General features: G+C 41.8%; 1 protein-coding gene across 6 annotated transcripts in view; it reads right to left on the bottom strand.

Moving 5' to 3' along the window:
* Positions 1 to 22,326, bottom strand: part of MMD (monocyte to macrophage differentiation associated) — a 162,628-nt gene that overhangs the window by 63,080 nt on the left and 77,222 nt on the right. For 3 of the 6 annotated variants that reach the window (XM_070060910.1, XM_002719282.5, XM_070060911.1), the window contains 3 exons: positions 21,819 to 21,920; positions 19,536 to 19,605; positions 6,530 to 8,423 (listed from right to left, as the gene is read on the bottom strand). In XM_070060910.1, coding sequence (XP_069917011.1) covers positions 8,223 to 8,423; positions 19,536 to 19,605; positions 21,819 to 21,920 — 373 coding nt within the window. In that variant the 3' untranslated portion in view covers positions 6,530 to 8,222. Of the gene's footprint in view, positions 1 to 6,529; positions 8,424 to 19,535; positions 19,606 to 21,818; positions 21,921 to 22,326 lie in introns of those variants that run through there. The other 3 variants (XR_011383522.1, XR_011383521.1, XM_051825500.2) reach the window with 1 other exon arrangement.

The following is a 22,326-nucleotide window of genomic DNA, read 5'->3' on the forward strand; positions in this document are numbered from 1 at the left end:
TTCTTCCTCCCTCAACCCTTATCCCCAAGTGTGTCCCATGAGGCAGGAACTTATGTCTGCTTGTTCACTGCCGTAACATCAGCACCTGGAACAGCATCTGCCACACAGGAGGGCTCACAAGTAAACTGCTTGGATGACAGTCTCTATAAACATATTCAGATCTTGATTATTTAAATCAATAAGAAAGGATAACAATCCACCATGATGGATGATCCATCCAACCAATTCTTGATGCTCTTTACTATGTTCTGTTTCAGTTTTAATACAGTACCTTGCCATTAGCATGGATGAACCATGAAATATTTGCCTTCCATAAGAATTTTAAAGGAGGCAAAGGAAAGGGAGTCCCAGAAACAAGACAAACCCATCCACATGCACACAAAATTGTCGTCCTCACTCCCCAAAATGATATGAAGATACTCTTTAAAGTTCATGGTAAATGGAATTAAAATATTTATTTTGTTGTAAAGTTTTTAAATATCCACGCATAATTTTCTCATAATGTGCATTTTCCAGGAACTTTCTGAAGACCCCATGCATGCATGTACTTCAAAAACTGTTTGCATTTGGGTTGGGCATCTGGTCTAGTGGTTAAGATGCTGCTTGGGATGCCCATATCCATATCAGAGTGCCTGAGTTCAATTCTGGCTGTGGCTCCCAATTCCAGCTTCTTGCTAATGTGCACCCTGGGAGACAGCAGGTGATGGCTCAGACACTTGGGTCTCTGTTACCCACATGGAAAATTTAAACTGAATTCTGAGCTTCTGACTTCTTCTTGGCCCAGCCATGGCTGTTGTAGGCATCTGGGGAGTAAAACAGCAGATGGGAGATTCTCTCTCTCTCTCTCTTTTCTCTCTCTGTTTGCCTTTCAAATAAATGGGAAAAAACATGGAACCAACATAAACCTTTTATAATTCCATTTTCCAGGAACATTTTGCATTACTCTTACACATGGATCAATACGTATATAAAACATGAAGAATGGGCTGGGACCTTCACAAGAACTCAGTCAATACTTACCATTCTTTCTCCTACCGTTCCAATGCAGCATTCTCCCAAGCGCACTCCATGCTCTTTCGTTTACCTGAATGTCCTTTTCCCCATTTTCTGTCTTTACATGCTGCCTCCTCACTTCTTGTTCCCCTGGCAATTCCTCATTCACCCTTTAAGCCTCAGCTGAAATACTGCTTTTGCAGTGAGGACTTCTAACTTCCCTGGGCAATTAATTCCCTCCTCCTCCGACAGTAGCATCCAGTACAAACACTGCATGATTATAGTTAATTTGTTCCCGCGTTCTTCTCCCCAGGAGACTACAGGTTCCTGAGGGGCACAGAGCTAGCTTATTCAGTACGGTATCCCAAGCCGGTACTCCAGGCATGGCACACTGTAAGACTAGGATGAATGATGGAGGGACCATAGGCATCCTGACACTGTAAACAAGGCAGCAAAACACCTTAGCCCAGGCAGGTGTTTATCGTTCATCATCCCCTGCCTGGGAGAATAAGCAAACCCTACTTTCGATGAACCTGACACACTTAACAAATGTGCAGCTGAAGTAGAGGTTGATTCATTCCTACACGAGGGTTATTTCCTTGAGGACAGAGTTCACATGTTCCTTTAAATAATGAGCTGCTTTGGAGCTCTCAAAAGTAAAAGCAAATTTTGAGACAGGTAACCCCAACTCAGACTGGCAAAGGCACAAATGGATTGCATGAAGCAGTGCACCTATGCTGAGAGCTAGGAATATCAACATCACTCTGTCCTTGCCTGTGCACCCTGCTGTACTCAGTGGCCACAGGCATCTGTCTGTACAGTGCCAACAAAGATATCAACAAAAACTCACAAGGCGTCAAATCCAGAGTGGTGGAGTGGGGTCAGGGGATCCTCTAGCCTGCACAACAGGCAGGAATTTGATCCTTTATATTTGTTTCCATTGTAGTATCCCCAGTGCCTAGATCAGCTCCTGGCACATAGTTGATATTCAGTAAACCTTGCATGAATAAGCAATCCACTGGGAAACAAACAGGTGAAGACACTGTAGAACTGTGGTTGGAAGGAATTCTTTCATAAGCCACCGAGGGGATAGGGGGAGTGAGTTAACCCTGAAGAGGCAAGCTCAGGTAACAGTGCAAGAGGGTCAGCTTGCTGTCCAGTTTGGTAGAGGGTAGGTCAAGGTAACTGAAGGCTTTCTGCCACCTGGGCACAGAACTGCCTCCGCTTGCTCCTTTCCTACCCTTTCTTCATGAGCACGCAGCCTCTTGACTACAAAAGCATTGAATATTTAAAGAATAGTTGTTTAAAAGGACCCAAAATTATTAGAAAGCCTGGGAAGTCCACACGCCTCAGTTTAGCCTTGGCCATCATTTGATCCAAGACCATTTGTAAAAGCTACAAAATGCACACAAAGATTTAAGCACAATACTCCTATGGGGTATAACTATGGTTTTTAAATTGCACAAATTGGTCCTATATGACGGAAACACTGTAATAGTCACCTAGAGCCAACTATATGCCAGACATGTTGGGTATTTTTTTAATCCCTATGACTGTACTAAGAAGGAGGTAGTATACCCCTTTTGCAGATAGGAAGTGAAGCTCAAAGGTAATACATTAACTAGTCTATTCTCACCCAGCCAATGTGTTAGAGGCTGACTGCATACCAGCTTGACACATGACTCACAAATGGGAGTCAGAAAACACTGGTGCGATCTGAAGAGAAGCAAATCCCTTTGGTGAAAAAGTTTCCCTGGTCGTTTGAGCGACTGCCGCAGCAGGTGTATTGAGTGTGGCTAAAAGAGGACAGCAAAGGACCTGTCTCCCAGGAGACAGGCTAAGCCTCCAAAGGACCTGTCTCCCGGGAGACAGGGTAAGCCTCCAAAACATATTCCCCCAACCCCCTTAAGCCTGGCTGCCCTATTCTGACACAATGACTTCTGACTGCGGCAGAGGCCTGAGTGATAATGAGCTATGTGGCAGGATGAGAAAGCGCTCTGCAGTGCTGAGCAGGCCCCCGGACGGGAATAGCTCATCTCCCCTTGCAAAGCGGCTGAAGTGCAGTGGCACTGTTTCTTAGAAAAATAACATTGCAGGGATGTAGGTGGGAATGGCACAGAATGTAAGAACATATTGGCACTGTCTTTTTAAAATAGCAAAAGCAGAAGACATGAATGCTAGCATTCTAACCTTGTTAAAATTTAAAACAAAAACTCCTCGGGTCCCCTTGGGAACCCTCCTTTGCTTCAGAAGCAGGGGTGTGAACCAGCTTCTTTAAGGTCAGTTTCATTGGGAGATTTTCCTATCCCACTTTCCATCTAATTGTCTCATGAGGAGAAGAGACAATCCAAAGCTGGTGAGGAGAAGAGTAGAGGTTTGGAAGTTTTTTATTTATTTTATCTATTTGAGAGTGACAAAGAGCGAGCTCTCATGGCTGGTTTACTTCCCAAATAACTGCAATAGCTGGGGCTGGGCCAAACTGAAACCGAGAGCCAGGAACTCCTTCCAGGTTTCACAAAAAGGTTGGCAGGGGTCCAACTGCTTGAGCCATCACCTCTGGCCTACCAGGGTCAGCATGAGTAGGAAGCTAAGAATCAGCAGTGGAGCTGGGACTCGAACACAGGCACTCAGATATGGAAGGTGGGTGTCCCAACCACTAGGCCAGACACCTGCCCCAAGTTTTATTTTTTAAAAGTCTCCCTTTGATTAAATCCATGAAGAACCCTTTGGCACAGGAATTATACTCTTGAGAATAACAGACTCAAGGCTGCCTGGATTCTGCAGAGCTCTGCCACTCACCTTGGACAACTAAATTCATCATCCATGTTTGTTTCCTCGTCTGTAAAATGGCGCTAACAAAACTATCTGCCTATAAGGGTTTTCCGTAAAGGTTAAGTGAGATCATCTATGTAAACTATCACAATACCCAATACATAAGAACCAACAGTTTAATTATAAAAACCCAATCATATGGGCGGGTACTGTGGCGTAGCCATGAAGCCACTGCCCACAACATACACATCGCATGTATTTGTGGCTGTGTTTTGTACCTGCTGCTCCTCAACCTAGAATATTCTCAAAGCAGCCCTTCTCTTACCTGGTAAATGTTTGCTCATTCCAAACTCCCATCATATGCCACCCACCTCCACTGTGAGGCTGACAGTGGTTCGTGTCCCAGCTGCTCCACTTCTGATCCAGCTCCCTGACAGTGGCCTGGGAAACCCACGGAAGAAGGTCCAAGTGCTTGGGCCATTGCCACCCACTTGGGAGACCTGGATGAAGTTCCTGGCTCCTGGCTTCAGCCTGGTGCAGCCCCGGCCTTTGCAGCCATTTGGGGAGTGAACCAGTGAATGAAAGCTAGCTCGCTTGCTCTCTCGGCCTTTGCAGCCACTTGGGGAGTGAACCAGTGGATGGAAGTTCTCTTTCTTGCTCACTCTCTGTCTCTCCCTCTCTCTGTAATGCTGAATTTCAAATAAACAAAATCTTTAAAAAAAAAAAACTCATAAATATGGCTAAAGTTGCCTGCCCCCCCAACGCTGTTTATAATAGATCATTTGAAACGACCTAAATGTTCAAAACTAAGCGATTAAGCAAAATAGGCTGTATATTCGGTTCTGAAGAATGACAGTGCTACTGAAAATTCTGGCTATGAGAATTATGTAGTACTTTTACATGATTATTAAGTAGGGAAAAGGGACTATTATGTTGACCTTTGTATTCACGCTCCACTTTCTCATGACTTTCCTGCAGCTGCTAGGAATGTGCTAGCTGACCACTGGTCAGGGAAGCTCAGGTGCCAGCCACTACGTGAGAGCCCAGCTAGGTGCTCAGGACGGATGAGAACTTGGTCAACAACAGTCTGTCCTGTTTCTTCTCCATCTCTCCCCTTCACAACGTCATCCTCCAAGGACCCTTCCCTCTCTCTCCTTTTATTTAACAAATCTTTAGCATGAGTCCAGTGCTATGCTAGAAGCTAGAACAGAGATGGATGAGAGTCATTCCTGCCTTCCAGGAGTTCAGTCTCAGGACCACCGAGGGGAAGGCAGTAAACCCAGTCACCGTGTAACACGACAGGAATCAAGAAGGCATGCCAGTGCTGTGGAGTCAGGAAGGGCACTGCTAGCTGTGGCTGTGGCCTGGGTCAGCCTCACAGTGGAGGTGGGTGGCATATGATGGGAGTTTGGAATGAGCAAACATTTACCAGGTAAGAGAAGGGCTGCTTTGAGGATATTCTAGGTTGAGGAGCGACAGGTACAAAGCATAGTCACAAATAGATCATGAGGGCATGGGTATTGGCAGCTGTAAAATTCACCAGCACAGCTGGTGTCAAGTGGGGTTCAACTGGGGAGCTGGGAGTCCATCCTAAGGCACTGGGCATGTCTTAGAGACTATCAGTGGAAGACTTGAAACAGGTGATGGACTCATTTTAGGAAGAAATGCTGGTATCAATATGAAAGATGAGCTCATTTGAGGGGTGCAAGCAGTGACAGGGATGCACATGAGGATGTAGCTGCAGTAGTCTTGAGCTGCTAATTAGAGATTTTTAGGGCCTCAGCAGGGGAAGGAGAGCAACCGTATTAGGGAGGTTGACAGCATATTAACAACTCTGGTTGGTTGGATATCCTCAGTAAGAGAAGTCAAGGTTGGATGAATGGCCATGGCCATGCCATTAACTAAGATAGGAAGTTTCAGAGCAATGGGCTTGGGGAAGGAATGAGGAGATAATGAATGCATTTGGGACAGACTAAGTAAAATATGCCTGGGGGCATGTAGGCATTTGGTTCGAGAGGTGTGGTCCTGACTGGATATAGCCTTCAGGAAGCTGGCAGCACAGCACCTGGATGAATGCTCGAGAAATCAGTGACATCACTCTGGTGAGCCAGAGGCAGAATTCTTGGGGATAACAACGCTTCAAGACACTCAGTGCTCATATCCGATTCGACAGTGGGTTGTCTGAGGGTTTACTGGTGTTTGCTCTTTCATGTCCATGCTTGATCAATCTTCAGTTCAGGTTTTTTGATTTGTTATTTTTGCTGGCTCTAGAGATGCAGTGGAATATGGAGAATGAGACACTTTGGAATTGTTCCCGTTCCAGTTCCCTAATTTGGCGTGAAGCCAAATGTTATTAACTGTCAATGACCTTCACTTCCTATTCTACAGAATGTACCTGGACCACATGCAGAGTTGCTGGGTTTAGAATATGATGTATGTCTTGTTGGTAACAGAACAGCCTGTGAATCCAATCCTATGTATGTTAAATTAGCTAAATCAAGAGGCTTCTCTTGGTTAGGGCCCTCATCTGTTAAACTTACAGCATATTTTAAACTGAAAATATGTGCTTCTGAATGTTTGAGCTGACTCTGGCACAGAAGCAGAATAGAGAGTTCTAAATGACAGGGCATATTTGTTTTTCTTTCCATTCTGATTAAAAAAAAAAAAACAAAGGAAAAGTATATGAATTACAAATGCTGGATCAGCTCAAGCTCTCAAACATGCATTATTATTTTCACAGTCATTTAATTTAGAGACAGTGGAATGAATCCAAGTAACAATTTTATTCTAGTCTACAGCACAATTTTTACATACATTTTAGTGGTTTTGACAATGTTACTTTTGAGCAAACTTCAAATGAATCCACAGAAAATTAATATATTAAACATGAAATATGCACAGTAAAACAACAGGCATCCAGATGTTCAGAATCATGCAGATAGGGGTGGTCTGCTTGGTGTTGTCACCGGGTACCTTGCCTACTTAAGAATTCACCAGCAAATATCAGTTCATATGTTCTTCATTCCAAAGTAATTCTCCACAATCAGAGTTTTGAATATATACACACACAAAAAACCTTCTTTTAAAGCTACATCAGTACAAAATTTTCAATTAATAAGCTTTATCATCAAACCAACAATTCCATTGATCAAGCCCATTCCTGGAAAATGGGTGATATCGGCACCCAATCTAAAGGCAAGGTTATTTTGTTTATTAAAACACCAAAAGAAAGATTAATCAATAAAACTGATATGTTAATCTTAATATAAGACACTGAGGGAAAACTCAAAATAATATATAAATATCACTCCACTGAGGCAGGACATAACCCATGTACTACAGACACAAGTTTCTACTAATCACACAATGCTTTAAATATTTTTTTATGAAAAAAAAATACAACCTATATTAGGAGATGCAGAGGAAAGGTAGAAATGTGGATTTACACATCTAGTTCCATAATTTAAAGTGAACATCAAACTGATAATATAAAGCTAAGTGACAATGACTTAACTGTTGGGCACCAAACAGGCAATGCCACCATTCAGTGTAACTCATAATGCTCTTTAGGAGCCATCAGCAGACGGCCAACTCCACAGCACTACCCTAACACAGACAGAATGTTCACCTGCCCTTGAAAGAGACCCTGAAGACAACATGGCAAAGGCATTGAGAGAAGTTGGATCTTTTGAAAAAGTTAATGATATCAAAATACTTCTCCATCACTGGTAAACCAAACTAGGTCAAGTTTATGGCCCAAAGCAGCACTGAATTCAGAGTTAGAGGTTGGCAGAAAAGTTTGGAAAACTGCAGTTTTCAAAATTGGCAATATCTCCACACTTAATAAGACTATCAGAAGAGGTATAATGTTTGTTCGTCTGTGGAATGTTGACTGCTGCAAAAATTCACAACGTGAATGAGGAGCCGCAGAGATGCGCTTCGATGAAATATTTTTTAAAAATTTACAAAAAACTAAAAGTTTCTATTTAAAAAAGAACCATGTTATTCCAAGATGAAACATGGTAAAAGTAGTGTAAGTTCTGTCCATGATTCTTTACACACTGAATGGGAAAGTGATAGAAATAATTTTTTTTCTTAAAAAGGAAGCTTTGTTATTGCACTGACTTTAACAACCTGACCTAATAATTTAGAAAAACCATGTAGTAAAATCTGTAAAATTAAAATACAAAATTCTGGTTTGTAAACATCAGTTGGCCAAGTCTATTCAGAGTCCTTCATGATAGTGGAATGGAATGGATAATTCACTATTTGCTGTGAGGGGGAAAATTCCAGAACACAGCTCTTCTATACTTTCACAGTAATTAATATTCAAAAGACATAAAGAAAGTCAGTGCAGTTGTCTTCTTCTTCCTCTCCCTGTGCAATTTTCAGCTCTTACCCCACTCCCAAGTGCCATCACTGAGATAATACTGGCTTGGAGACCCACTACACTCTGGTCATAAGTGTCGCATAAAGTCCGTAGGACTTCGGTAAAGGTACTTCCAAATGGCATAGTAATGCACCGCAGCTGCCGTGGCCACAAACAGGTGCCAGATGGCATGGGCAAATGGAATGATGCCATCGCTCTTGAAGAACACAACTCCCAAGCAATAAATTAAGCCCCCACAGGCAAGTTCATGCAGTCCGTCGGTGTTAGTCTGTCAACAGAGGAAAAACATAAAAAGGGTTGGATGTTACTCTGATGTGACAAGCTTCAGAGATAACTGTAATTCCCCCTAAGGCTCCTGATTTTCCAGACAATGAAGAAGCTCTGTGTGAACAGTACTCTGATCTGTCAACATGAACCAAACATAAAAGAAATCCCTTCGACATCAACCCAGATTACCGTTTGGACTGGCAGTCCTGATCCAACCAAGAAATCATGTTACAGGTCCCACGCTAAAAAGGAGCTCATTCTGCCTGTGTTTTGCACGTTTTAAGATTGCAATCCTAGCCAGACAGACGTACATTTTAATAAAATACAATACTTGGTTCCCATCTTCCTCTTTAAAAGCTTTCTTTGCCACAGAGGCAGGCCCAAGCCACTGTGCTTGTCATTTCCCTCTCAACTTCTCTTTGTCCTCCTCTGCTGCTGTTCTACACGGACTGCCTTTGTGAGGAGCTTCCTCTGCTTTGGTGCGTGTACAGCTTCCTCACGGTTGACACACGAAGTCCTAACTACGAGTGACCCTGGAGATCGTAGGTTACTTAGCACAAGACATTTCCTAGACTTGTAGATGTCTCCAAGCCTTTTTGTCTCTGCATCTGGGCATTTCTTAGCTTAGCAGGAAGTTAACAATTTTGTGGGCTTTAGGACAAAAGAGAATTTTTCAGATTGTTCTTGGTTTTCAAAGACTGAGGCTCATCTACAGGATGAAACCGTCTTGTGTGAGTGCCAGGGGAGAGCAGAGAGGTGGTGCTTGGAAGCAGATGAAGACACGAGTAATTCCCTTAGACTCCTGAGGACTGAGAATAGAAAGGCTGCTGGTTCTGCAGAGTGAGTGGAAACCAGACCACGGCAGGGCCAGGGAAGGGGTAGGTGTGTGGGTGAACCAGAAGCCTGGACATGGACCGCAGCAGCCTGCAGAGTCTTGGAACAGGTCCCTGCGGCCAAGCCCAGCAGAGGAATAGGAAGCTCTAATTCAGCCACCTGCTTTGAGCGGGCTCCATGGGCCTGGGCGAAAAGCAATGATGACAGACTGTCGAGACGTGAGTGCCAGGTATGAGGATCATTCCTATTTCTGACGTTCACCTAAGCCTCCAGGACCAAAGGAGGGGGAGGAATGCTACTGAAATTGGCTGACACTAGATTTCTCCTTATCTTTCAGATTCATTTTAATTTAAAATTTAAAAACCAGAACCTCACATTTATTATTTCCTAAAGGTTAGAGGGCAGTTGATTCCTATTATGCAAAAATTTCTGTGCATGTGAATTAGGAACCTTTTTCTAGGGGAGGGTTAAAGATTTCATCAGATTCTCAAAGGCACATGGGACTCCGAGGTATTATGAATCACCCTTCCAACAAGTGAGGCCACTACAGCCACAGAACGTGAACACAGTCACAGAGCTGGTCACTGCCCTAAAAAAGACACCACTCTTTTCTTTCTAATAAAACAAGAGACCAAACCAAGCACACAGATTGGTTCTGACTACAAAGTATTAATAGACAGTTCTAGACACCATATTTACTTTATCAACTTTCAAAGACTGGAACATAGTTAATTCTAAAACATGCAAAATGAAATGCTTTCATTATCAGTGTCATTAGTGTCACTATGTGCCAGCTACTGCCTGAAGCACCTCCATGCATTTACTGATTCACTTTTCATGACAACTCCAAATTAGGAACTATTATTATCCCCATCTTACAGATGAGAAACTAAAATGCAAAGCCCAAGGCTAGATAACTTTCAAGTATCAGAACTGGGAAGGGGATCAAGATGATCTGGGTCATAACTCTTGCTTTTTGGTGGGGTGGAGGGAGTGGCATTAAAAATTGCCAGTTGATTTAGAGTGTAATACACAGATCTTAGATGAACAGTGAGTTCCGATAAATGTACACATTCATGTAACACACATTCCTATCAAGATGTACAATTATTCCAGTATCCCAAAATGTTGTCTGGACCCCATTCTCAATCCTGGCCACCAAGGCAACAGCTGTTTTTACTATTACCACAAAGTCTGTTTTGCCCAGAGCCTCACATGAATGGAATTATACCTAAATTCCTGTGTCTGGCTTCTTTTTGCTCCACATTACATTTTTGAGATTCATGCATATCCTGGTGTATATCTTTCACTTATTCTTTTTTATTGGTTAGTAGTCCATTGCATTATTTAACATAATTTGGTGCTATTATGAATGAAGTTAATGTTTACATCATTTCAAAGTCTTTTTGTAAATACATGTTTTGATTCCTGTCAGGCAGTGCTTATGGAATCACAGGACACATGTATATTTAATTTTAAAAGAAACTAAGCAGTTTCTGAAGTGGTCATGTCACTTTACACTGCCCCAACAATACTCACACATGTATATTACTTCTCACCCTTGCTGGAATTGGTGTTGTCAGTCTTCTTGATTCTAAGCACTCTACAGGGTGTGTAGTTGCAGTTCAGTGTGGTTGACATTTGCATTTCTCTGATGACTAACAATGTCCACTTTTTCAAGGATTACTGGATAACTGGATACTAATCTTTGTGAAATGTCTGTTAGAATCATTTATCCATTTTTTACAGGACTGTCCTTTTATGTACTGATTTGGAAGGTTTTGAAAAAATATATTCAGGGCACCGGCGCCATGGCGCAGTAGGTTAATCCTCAGCCTGTGGCACCGGCATCCCATATGAGCGCCGGTTCTAGTCCCGGCTGCTCCTTTTCCAGTCCAGCTCTCTGCTATGGCCTGGGAAAGCAGTGGAGGATGGCCCAGGTGCTTGGGCCCCTGCACCTGCATGGGAGACCCAGAAGAAGCTCCTAGCCTGGCTTCAGATTGGCACAGCTCTGGTCATTACAGCCATTTGGGGAGTGAACCAATGGAAGGAAGACCTTTCGCTCTGTCTCTCCCTCTCACTGTCTGTAACTCTACCTCTCAAATAAATAAATAAAATCTTTTTAAAAAAGAGAGAAAAAACATATTCAGGATACATGTTCTTTATCAGACACATATAGAAAAAGCAAGTAACTGCTTCCTACTTGTGGCTTATCTATTCATTTTCTTAATTGTGTTTTCTAATGAGCAGAACTTTTTTTTTTTTAAAGATTTATTTATTTATTTATTTATTTGAAAGAGTTACAGAGAGAGAGGAGAGGCAGCAGGGGAGGTCTTCCATCCGATGGTTCACTTCCCAATTGGCTGCAACAGCCAGAGCTACGCCGATCTGAAGCCAGGAGCCAGGAGCTTCTTCCAGGTCTCCCACACAAGTGCGGGGGCCCAAGGACTTGGGCCATCTTCTACTGCTTTTCCAGGCCACAGTAGAGAGCTGTACTGGAAGTAGAGCATTTTTTGGGTCTCAAACCGGTGCCCATATGGGATGCCGGCACTTCAGGCCAAGGGTTAACCTGCTGTGCTACAGTGCTGGCCCCAGTGAGTAGAATTTTTGACTTTCGCAAAAATCCAACTTATTTTTTCTTCTTTTATGACTGGAACTTTCTGTGGCAAAAATAATCTTTGCCTGTTTTAAAACTGTGATGATACGATGCTGCTATGTTTCCTGAAGTTTCTATGTTTTCTAGAAATTTTAGTTTTAGACTGAGGTCTATAAGCTACCTTAAATTAGGTTTTGCAGAGTTAGTGCTGTGGTACAGTAGGTTAATCCTCCACATGCAGTACCAACATCCCAAATGGGCACCAGTTAAGTCCTGGCCGCTCCTTTTCCATTCCAGCTCGCTGCTATGGCCTGGAAAAACAGTGGAAGATGGCCCAAGTGCTTGGGCTTCTGCACCCATGTTGGAGACCCAGAAGAAGCTCCTGGTTCAGATCAGCACAGCTCTGGCCGTTGCAGCCATTTGGGGAGTGATCCAGCAGATGGAAGGCCTCTCTCTCTGTCTCTCCCTCTCACCTCTCACTGTCTGTAACTCTACCTCTCAAATAATTAGTTTTTGAATATATTGCGAAGTTGCATACATAGATGTGCAGTTATTCATGTTTTTGAAAACACTTCCATTTCCCCCTGAATCACATTGATTGCAACATATGCGAATAAAGTCAATTCCTATATTTTAACTATATTCTATAGCCTTAGTAAATTTGCTTAGTTCTAGAAACTTTTTGTAGAGTCCTTAGGATTTTCTAAATATGTGATCAAGATTGTTTGTGAGAAAAGACAATTTCATCTTTCCCTTTGCTTCCTGTGTGCCTTTCAGTTCTTTTTCTCACTTTACTTTATGGCCAGAACCTCAGTTTAATACTGAATAGAAGTGGCAAGAGTAGACATTGCTGCCTTTTTCTCCCAATCATTCAGTATTTCTCTGTTAAGTGTATTAGCTTGGCAAGTTTTCTTCTTCTTCTTCTTTTTTTTTTTTTTTTTTTTTTTTTTTTTTTTTGACAGGCAGAGTGGACAGTGAGAGAGACAGAGAGAAAGGTCTTCCTTTTTCCGTTGGTTCACCCTCCAATGGCCACCGCGCTGATCTGAAGGTAGGAGCCAGGTGCTTCTCCTGATCTCCCCTGCGGGTGCAGGGCCCAAGGACCTGGGCCATCCTCCACTGCACTCCCGGGCCACAGCAGAGAACTGGACAGGAAGAGGAGCAACCGGGACAGAATCCGGTGCCCTGACCGGACTAGAACCCTGTGTGCCGGCGCCACACAGGTAGAGGATTAGCCTATTGAGCTGTGGCGCCGGCCTGGCAAGTTTTTTTCATAAAGGCTTTTTTGTCAGAGTTAGGAAGTAGCCAAGTTGGTTGTGACTTTCTTAAAAAAAAAAAAAAAAAAAATCATGAGGGGCTGGTGCCAAGGCACACTGAGTTAATCCTCCGCCTGTGGCGCCGCCAGTTCTAGTCCAAGCTGCTCCTCTTCCAATCCAGCTCTCTGCTGTGGCCTGGGACAGCAGTGGGGGATGGCCCAGGTGCTTGGGCCCCTGTACCCCAGTGGGAGGCCAGAAAGAAGCTCCTGGCTTCGGATTGGCATAGCTCCAGCCGTTGTGGCTATTTGGGGAGTGAACCAATGGAAGGAAGACCTTTCTCTCTGTCTCTCTCTCACTGTCTGTAACTCTACCTGTCAAATAAAATAATAATAATAATAATAATAATAATAATGAATAAGGGGTGGACTTTTGGCACGGTGGATAGGCTATGTGCTGTACCAGGGTATGGTTCAAGTCCTGGCCTACGCTGCTTCTCATCCAGCTTCCTGCTGCTGCACTCCCTCCCTAGGAGGCAGCGGATGCCTGGCTCGAGCACTGAGGTCCCTGCCGCCTGGATGAGAACATGCCATTGAGTCTCAAGGCTCCTGGCTTCAGCCTGGCCCCATCCTGCCCGTTACGGGCACTTTGAGGAGGGAGCCAGCAAACAAAAGCTTTTTTTTTTTGTCTATCTGCCTTTCAAATAAAGTGAAAAACAAATAAAATCATCAATCAGTATCAGATTTTTCTCAAATGACTTTTTCTGCATCTATGGAGATGACCACAGCCTTTTCTCTTAGATTCTCTCAATGTGGTAAATTTCAATGTCTGGATTTAAGTGATTTACCAACCCTGCCTTCCTAAAATAAGCTTGATGACTATGATGCACTATTTTTACATACTGGTGACTTAGATTTGCCAATCTTCTGTTGAAATGTTTTGTGTTTCATGAACAGTACTGGTGTGTAGTTTTCTTGTCATGTCTTTGTGTGATTTTGGAATCTAGGTAATAATGGCCTTGTAAAATATACTGGGGAAGTGTTTACTTTGTGAAAGTTTGTGCAGGACATGAATTATTTCTATGTTCAATATCTGATAGACTCTAGCAGTGAAGATACCAGGGAGGCTTTTTGATGTGGGTTTAATTTATTTCCTTTTAGAAAAAGATTTGCCTATTTTTTTATTTTAAAGAGCAACAGAGAAAGAGGGAGAGAGAAGACAGACAGACAGAGAAAATGAGAGAACCTTCCATCCACTGATTCACCCCTCAAAGGGCCATGACCAGACCAAAGATAGGATCCAGGAACTCTATCCTGTTCTTCCATGTGGATGACATGTACTTGTGGGGCCCATGTACTTGGGCCATCACCTGCTACTTTCTCAGGTACAATAGCAGGGAGTTAGTTGCACAGGAGGCAGAGCTGCCGGGACTGGGATTGGCCCTCCAAAATGGGATGCCAGCAGTGCACGGCACAGCTTAACCCACTGCATCACAATACTGGCCCCGGGATTTAACTTTGATATGGGGCTTTCCACGTCTCTTGCTTCTTCTTGAGACTGCCTTTCAAGATTTTAAAGCTTTCTACCTTTCTACAGCATTAATGTTCTTCAGAGAACTAGAACAAAGAGGGTGTGTATGCTAACTTATTTTAAGGAACTGGCTCATGCAATTATGGGGGTGGCAAATCTGAATTCTGGGCTGGCAGGCTGGAGGCCCAGGGAAAAGTTGATGTTGCAGCGAGAATCAGAAAGCAGCCTAGAGACAGTAGTCTTTTTCTCCTTAGGCCTTCAATGGATCAGTTGAGACCTGTCCACATGTTGGAGAATAACCTGCTCTACTCAGTGTCTGCTGAGGTGAATACTAATCTCACCTAAAAAGGTTTTTGCAGCAATTAGACTGACGTCTGACAAATATCTGGTATCTGTGGTTTAGCCAAATTGAGACATAACAGTAAGTGTCAAGAGACTAAAAGCATCTAATGCAGCAGTTTCTTCCTAGCGCTGCCTAGCCTGCGTCCCGGAGTCTGTTAGGCTGTATTTTCATTATGATCCAGTTCAAAATATTTTCTCATTTCCTGTGTAATCTGTTCTTTGACCTGAATTTATTTAAAAGTGTGGTGTTTAATTTTCAAATATTTGGGGGGTTTTGCACATTGTTTTTGTTGCACAATTGCAATTATCTGAGCTTCACTGAGGATTACTTCATGGCCCAACATATCATCTATTTTGATCAAAGGAACCTATGTACTGCAGTGTTTGGGTGGAGCTGTCTAAAATGCCAATTAGGTTAAATTGTTGACAGGGTTGCTCAAATCTATCCTTACTACTTTTTTGTCTGTTCAATTATTTGTTCAATAACTATCAGAGGAATATTAAAATCTCCAATTATGATTGAGATTTTTTTCTTCTGTATTAATTCTGTTAGATTTTGTTTCAAGTAAGCTGAAGCCCTATTGATTACACACTTAAGGTTGCTAAATCTTCTTAGAAATGTCCCTTTTATCATTATGAAATGCCCTCATAAGCTCTGCCAGTATTCCTTGTCCTGGTATCTAGTTTGCCTGGTATTAACATAACCATTTCAGCTTTTTGTGGTTAGTGCTTTGATGGCACTTCTTTCTCAATTTTTTTTAATTTTTAATTTATCTACCTTTTTAACATCTTTTTCATATAAATACATCCAGCTGAGTCTTGCTTTTTAATGCAGTCTGAAAATCTTTGCCTTTTAATTGGAGTGTTCAGTCCATTCTCATTTAATTCTTACATACAACACAGATATAATTACTGCTGTGGTTGTGTTTAAGCCTCCCTTCTTATTTTCTATTTGGTTTAATCTGTTCTTTGTTCCATTTTTCCTCTTTTCTCGCCTTCCTTTAGATTCAATTGAGTAACTCTGGTGTTGCAGTTTATGTTTTCTCTATTACACTATTTTGCAATAACATTTATTTTTTTTTGTTGGCAGTTGCTCCATGGATTACTAAGTGCATCCTTCACAAATCTTAAGATATTATCATTATACCCCCCTGCACAAGGTTATGACCCTTATAACTATATACTTCCATTTTTCCACACCCGTCCTGTTGTCGTATACTTAAGTTCTCCATATGATAAAACCCCCCCATATTATCTTTTGAAAAAATGTGGAATGAACACCCTTTGTATTCACTCACAGATTTATCACTCCCAGCACTCTTGATTTATCTTTGATATGACAGTCACCATGCTGAGTTAGCCTCTGCTTGTAGTTGGCAGGCATCCTCTTATCATCTTGAAGATTCCACTGCATTGCACTCTGCATCCAGACCCTGATGCAATGTCGGTGATCATTCTTTTCTCCTTTGTTCTCTGGTTGATTTTAAGAATTTTTTTTTCACCTTGTTTTTTAGTAATTTAACAATAATGTGCTTAAGTGTAGTTTTCTTTGTGTTTACCTCGCTCAGGCTTCATTGTGCTTTGGGCATCTGTGGGTTGGTATTTTTCATCAAATTTGGAAAAGTCTCAACTATTATTTCTGTTATATTTCATCAGATCACTTGATATTGCCCACTGGGTTACTAATGCGCTGATCACTTTTTAATGACTTTTTTCTCTGATGCTTCCATTTGTGCTATTTCTGTTGACCTTGCTTCAAAGTCACCAACCTCTACAGTATCCAACCTGCTGTTAAACCCCTCCAATAAACTTTTTTCTCAAGACATCACAGTTTTCTGATCTAGCATCCAGTTGACTTAATATTTTACAGCCTCTATTTATTTTTAAGATTCCTCATTTGTTTACTCATTATGTTGTAAAGTCCTTGCAGATGAATTTCAACATCGGTCATCTTTGGACCTATGTCAACTGACCTGTTTTTCCTTGGGCATGTGTCATTTTCCTGCTTCTTGCCTATTTAGTACACTAGATCATGAATGCCATGTTGTTAGGGAGTACAGATTTTGTTGTCTTTAATTAAAGATTGTTGAGTTTTGTTCTAGTAGGAAGTTTATCTACTGGAGAATCAATTTTATACTTCTAAGGTTTGTTTGAAGGCCTTGTTATGGCAATTCCAGACCAGCGCTCATTCTGGGCTTGTGTAGTTCTGCTCCTGTGTTATAGCCCTGGTTGGGTCAACTGAATGCCTGGCATGTTCAGAACAGTCTCTCCACACTGGCTGGTTGAAACTCCATTATCACTCAGCACTTGGAACTTTCTGGAATCTCCATTTACCTCAGAGCCTCCAAACAGTTATTCTAGACCAGGGCTTGTAGAGTCTTTGCCCTGAATAAATTCAGCTTGCTATATGGCAGACTTCAGGAAACTTCTTTGTAGACTGCTGAAACCTCTCCTTTGGATAACACCCTCCTCTCCGATACCCAACCCATAAAGTGCAGCAGTTGGTAGCCTGGAACATCAATTTCTGTTTTCTCCATTCAACACTGCTGTGCTCTGGGCCCCACTGCCTGTTACGGCTGCTTGGAAAGCATCTCCTGGTAAACAAATGGGATGAACCACAGCTCATTTTTTTTCTGGTGTCTCTTAAGATTCCTAGTCCTGTACTATGTTCAATGCTAAAAAAAAAAAAAAAAAAAGTTGCTTTTATTCTTTTTCCAGTTTTCTAGTTCTTTACGACAGAAGCCTAAGCTTGATTCTAATCAGGATTCCAACCAGAACCAAAGCTTTGGGTCTTTACTCACATAGTTACTTTGTTAGTTCAGAATGGTTTGGGAGATCCTTTTTGATCTGAATGCTGTCAAGCTCCCTGGCTTTATCACAAGATCTGTGCTATCTGCATGCCTACCCCTTCCGGCTTATATGGACACTCAAACAGGGGCACGCGTTCTGTATTCCAAACCATGAACCATTTCTAATTCTCTAGAGCAGCCAGTGCTTTCCCTCTCTCTGGGCTTCCTTCATGCTGTCTTCTCTACATGTCACACTTGTCTAACCACTATCAGCTCTTGGCTCCTACTTATCTTCTTCAATCAACATAAATATCACTTCTTCTGCTATTTCTGTCATGTCTTCCCATAACAGCCTGACCTTTCTCCCAATTAAAGGCATTACAGAATTTCCCGATACTTTCTTATTTAATACAAGTTGTATTTGCTTACTTGATTCTATGTTCTATGAGGGCAGTATGGGGATTGTCCTGCTTGATTATCATAAACATTAGTCACCTGCCTTTGTGCCACTTATGGAAATACCAATTAAGGATTTAGGCTAATAAAAATACTGGCTAAACCTGCTCTTAGGATACCCTGAGGGAATCTACTTAAAATTCTACTCTAATTAGTAACCGATCTGCATAGACCTTGCTTATATTGCTGTGGGTGTCCTGAATCGCCCTCTAATGATACAGTCTTAATGGCTGATTTTCTCATTTCAGTCATCTGCCTCCCGGTCTGTACCATTCCACATTACCTTCTCCAAGTAAACTATGTGTATTTTTGGTGCTAGGTGATTACTAAAGCCATCACAAATCTCCAACGTGCTATGTTACATTCTCAAAAGACATACACTCCAAAGAAATAGAATCCATTTTAACTCCTAAACCCTTTACAGGTTTGTTTTGGTAACCAGGACAACTATGTGCAGTGGAATTATGTTCTCATAAGGTGCCTATGAACTTGAGAGGGAAGCCACAGGTACAGTGCTTCTGACCACTGCAGGCTAGGAACAGAGTTCAAACTAAAGACATAGGGACCTCCTTAATTTAGTGGCTAGGGCCAAAAAATGTAGGATATAAGATGCTGGAGCACATAACGTAATGGCACAAGTAACCACCTGATGGTGACCACAAAGTTGTAATGTTTCTGTTTCAAATGATAAACTCACATATCTCTCAAGAGTAATTCAATCTGAAAGGGAATGCAAAACATACATGAGACTATCTACCAAAGGTAATGTACCATTTCTATCCATGAAAGTTCTCAAAAGATATTTCCAAGCAAAGTAAAGAAAACTGCTTTCCTTGAGAAGAGAAACACTGTGACTTAAGAACAAGTGAAAAGAAACGACTGATGGTGTTTTAAAAATATCTGACAGAAGGTTAAAACAAATGACCATTTTAAGGTTCTTCTAATTCTTGAGATTTTAGAAGCTGGTAATTTACATTTTCTTCATTGTAAGAAGCCTTGAAAATTGACCTTTTCATAGGTCCAGGTTTGAGAAGTTTTGGTAAAGAGTTGGGGCAGGATGAAAAACCCAAAGGCCCACCCAGAAGAGACAGCTAAATACACAAGACTAGCACGGAAGAGAACCACAGCTAAAGACACAGTTTTTCCAAACTATAGACATTACACAGTACAAGTTGCTGGCACACCTGTGTGGACATATTTTTTTCCTTTCACGTCCCTGGTTAATGGGTAAGTCATAGCTTCAGAAAGAAAAATCATAACCATAATCATATTAAGAGTTTCAAAGACAAAATAAGAATTGTAAAGCCGCTTCTTACCATTGATGTCACCACCAAGGCCGGGGAGAATCCCATTGTGAGATAGAAAAAGAGCTCAACCACCTTATACCTGCAACAACAGAAATGTGGCTAACTGTATTACCATGTACATACCAGCCTTTCCTTTTTTTCTTTTTTAAAAAAAACTATAGAATATTTACTAGTCAAATAAAATACACTTCTTAGGATGAGATCATTAGGCCTCTTTGCAACACAGCATAGTTGAGTGATAATGAATGAACATTTCTTTCAGAATTGAAAAGGCATCGAACTCCATATGCTACCTAGAAAATGTTTTCTGCCAATAGTAGTTTTCCGGAATCCAACCCACCTTGCATTTTCCTAGAGGGTCTGCTTTCATTACTGTTCCAACTCAGAGCTCTAAGACGGTGACATTGTGAAGAAACATGGGGGTGCATGCAGCTTGGGGCCAACTTTATCAGTGAAAAGGAACAGCAGCCCTGGGGAGAGGCATGCATTTCTGTTTGACTCTCTGTTCTGAACGTGTACAAATTCTGACCTGTTAGGCGGCTCATGTCACACTACAGCAGGATGTCTGAAAACTATTGAGAAACACATTGAAGTAAAATTCAACTTGTATTTCTTCCCCCAAAGGCAAGGACCACCACATTTTATTTAAGTTTGGATCCGCAAGGTCTGGAGTTGTACCTGCCATAATTTGTGTACTTCCCGAAGTACTTACTTCTACTAAATTAAACGGCTAAGCGTGACTCACATCTTATTCTTCATGTTTTATAATCAAAGCCTACCGTAAAGTAATCCTGTCAGAGAAAGAACCGGTTTATGGTTTTGGTTGCCATCAGCGGCTTGCAATAAGAAAGAACAGTTCTCTTACTTTACTTCCTATTATTTCCAGGATATAAATTAGGGCTTTGAGCCCAAGAAGCAAACTTGTCCCTTAGAATTGTATGTACTGCATAACACCACAATTACTAAAGTATAACATTACCACTTATGGTCAAAAAGGTCTTGTAAGTGAATTTTAAAACAGACAGAATTTAGTCGAAACTGCCATTTTTCTTCTGAAAAAGAAAAACCATTTTAATACTTTCTGATAAACACAAACTATGGTCGAGTCTCAGCTATTCCACCAAGCACAATAAAGAACGTAATGAGCTGTAGATTAATACATCCAATGACAACAGTTTCATGCTTTTGAGTCTCTCAAATACAAGCCTAATTCAAGGTAGTAAAAAGAGCTGTAGAACAGAAAGTGGGACACTTGGGTCCTAATTTCCAGATGAAGCACTATTTGGTGTAAATAGTCTCATCCTTTAAGAATGAAGCCAGAGGCCGGCGCTGCGGCTCACTAGGCTAATCCTCCACCTAGCGGCGCTGGCACACCAGGTTCTAGTCCCAGTCGGGGCGCCGGATTCTGTCCCGGTTGCCCCTCTTCCAGGCCAGCTCTCTGCTGTGGCCAGGGAGTGCAGTGGAGGATGGCCCAGGTGCTTGGGCCCTGCACCCCATGGGAGACCAGGAAAAGCACCTGGCTCCTGGCTCCTGCCATCGGATCAGCGCGGTGCGCCGGCCGCAGCGCGCCGGCCGCGGCGGCCATTGGAGGGTGAACCAACGGCAAAGGAAGACCTTTCTCTCTGTCTCTCTCTCTCACTGTCCACTCTGCCTGTCAAAAAAAAAAAAAAAAAAGAATGAAGCCAGAAAAGATGAACCTGAAGATCTCCTGCAGAACCAAGATGCTGAATTTGAATAAGCTTTTATTTTAACACTGCCTAACACTTGTAACTATAAGCTATGAATAATGGTTTAAAAAACCCTACCCCAGGGCTAAGGTAATGAGAATAGGAATTCAGGCATTTTCACAAATATCCCTTTTTACAGAAAACTCTCTTTGGAACATCTCCTACTCCTAGTGGAACAAAAGTTGTGCTGGGCACTTAAAATCAATTATCTTCAAATTTCCACAGAAACCTTGAAAAATGGTTATTTTTCTCATGTGATTACTGTTTATATTCATAGAGGATAAAGCTAAATTGCCTCAGGATGAGAAATGAGGTCCCGTTGGCTCGAAAATGACTGTAGCATTATCCCTTAACTATATCACACCACACATGTGCCGTTTCTATCTTTCTGTAGCAATCTGTCCATTAATAATGAATAACAAATGGTTCTGAAGATCTATTAAAAATAATATATATTCTATTTAGGTACTTCTATTTTGAAGAAGAGAAATAAAATTATATTGCAATGCAAGGTAAAATTGAGGCAGTTAGTTTAAAAAGGAACAAATATAAATTTTTTTCTTACTTTTCATGGTAGAGAAACACATAAATTGTTCCTCCAGCTGCCATGAGCCAGATAAACCAACGCATATGAGATGCCAGGGGTCCAAGTTCACGGAGATTTAACCTAAAAATATAAACATGACAACCAAGAACAGAAGTGAAATATGAAAGGAATTTTCAGAACCTGTGTCTTCCTGTCAGAAGCAGGAAGAAAAGGCACTCCACACACCAAAGAGACCGCTTAGCAATGTGGGTGAAATTAATAAAAGATAAAACTGCCAGTCAACCTTTCAGATTTAGAATTAATTCAAAACTAGTTTAAAAATGGAGACAACTGAAAGCAGACATATAGAACAGAGTCCCAGCACACCCATGATGCCCAACTTTCCCCGTTAGGCAGACAAAGCTAAAGGCTGTTGGCCTTCTCAATTCTGACCGTGTGTTTGGGAGGAAATAGCTTACAAAGCTCACAGAGAGCACGAAACTACATCCTAACCTGAGATCATGTATCCACAGCAGGTATCTAATAA

This window comes from Oryctolagus cuniculus, chromosome 17 (genome assembly GCF_964237555.1).
Source record: "Oryctolagus cuniculus chromosome 17, mOryCun1.1, whole genome shotgun sequence".
In the NCBI taxonomy this organism is placed as follows: Eukaryota; Metazoa; Chordata; class Mammalia; order Lagomorpha; family Leporidae; genus Oryctolagus; species Oryctolagus cuniculus.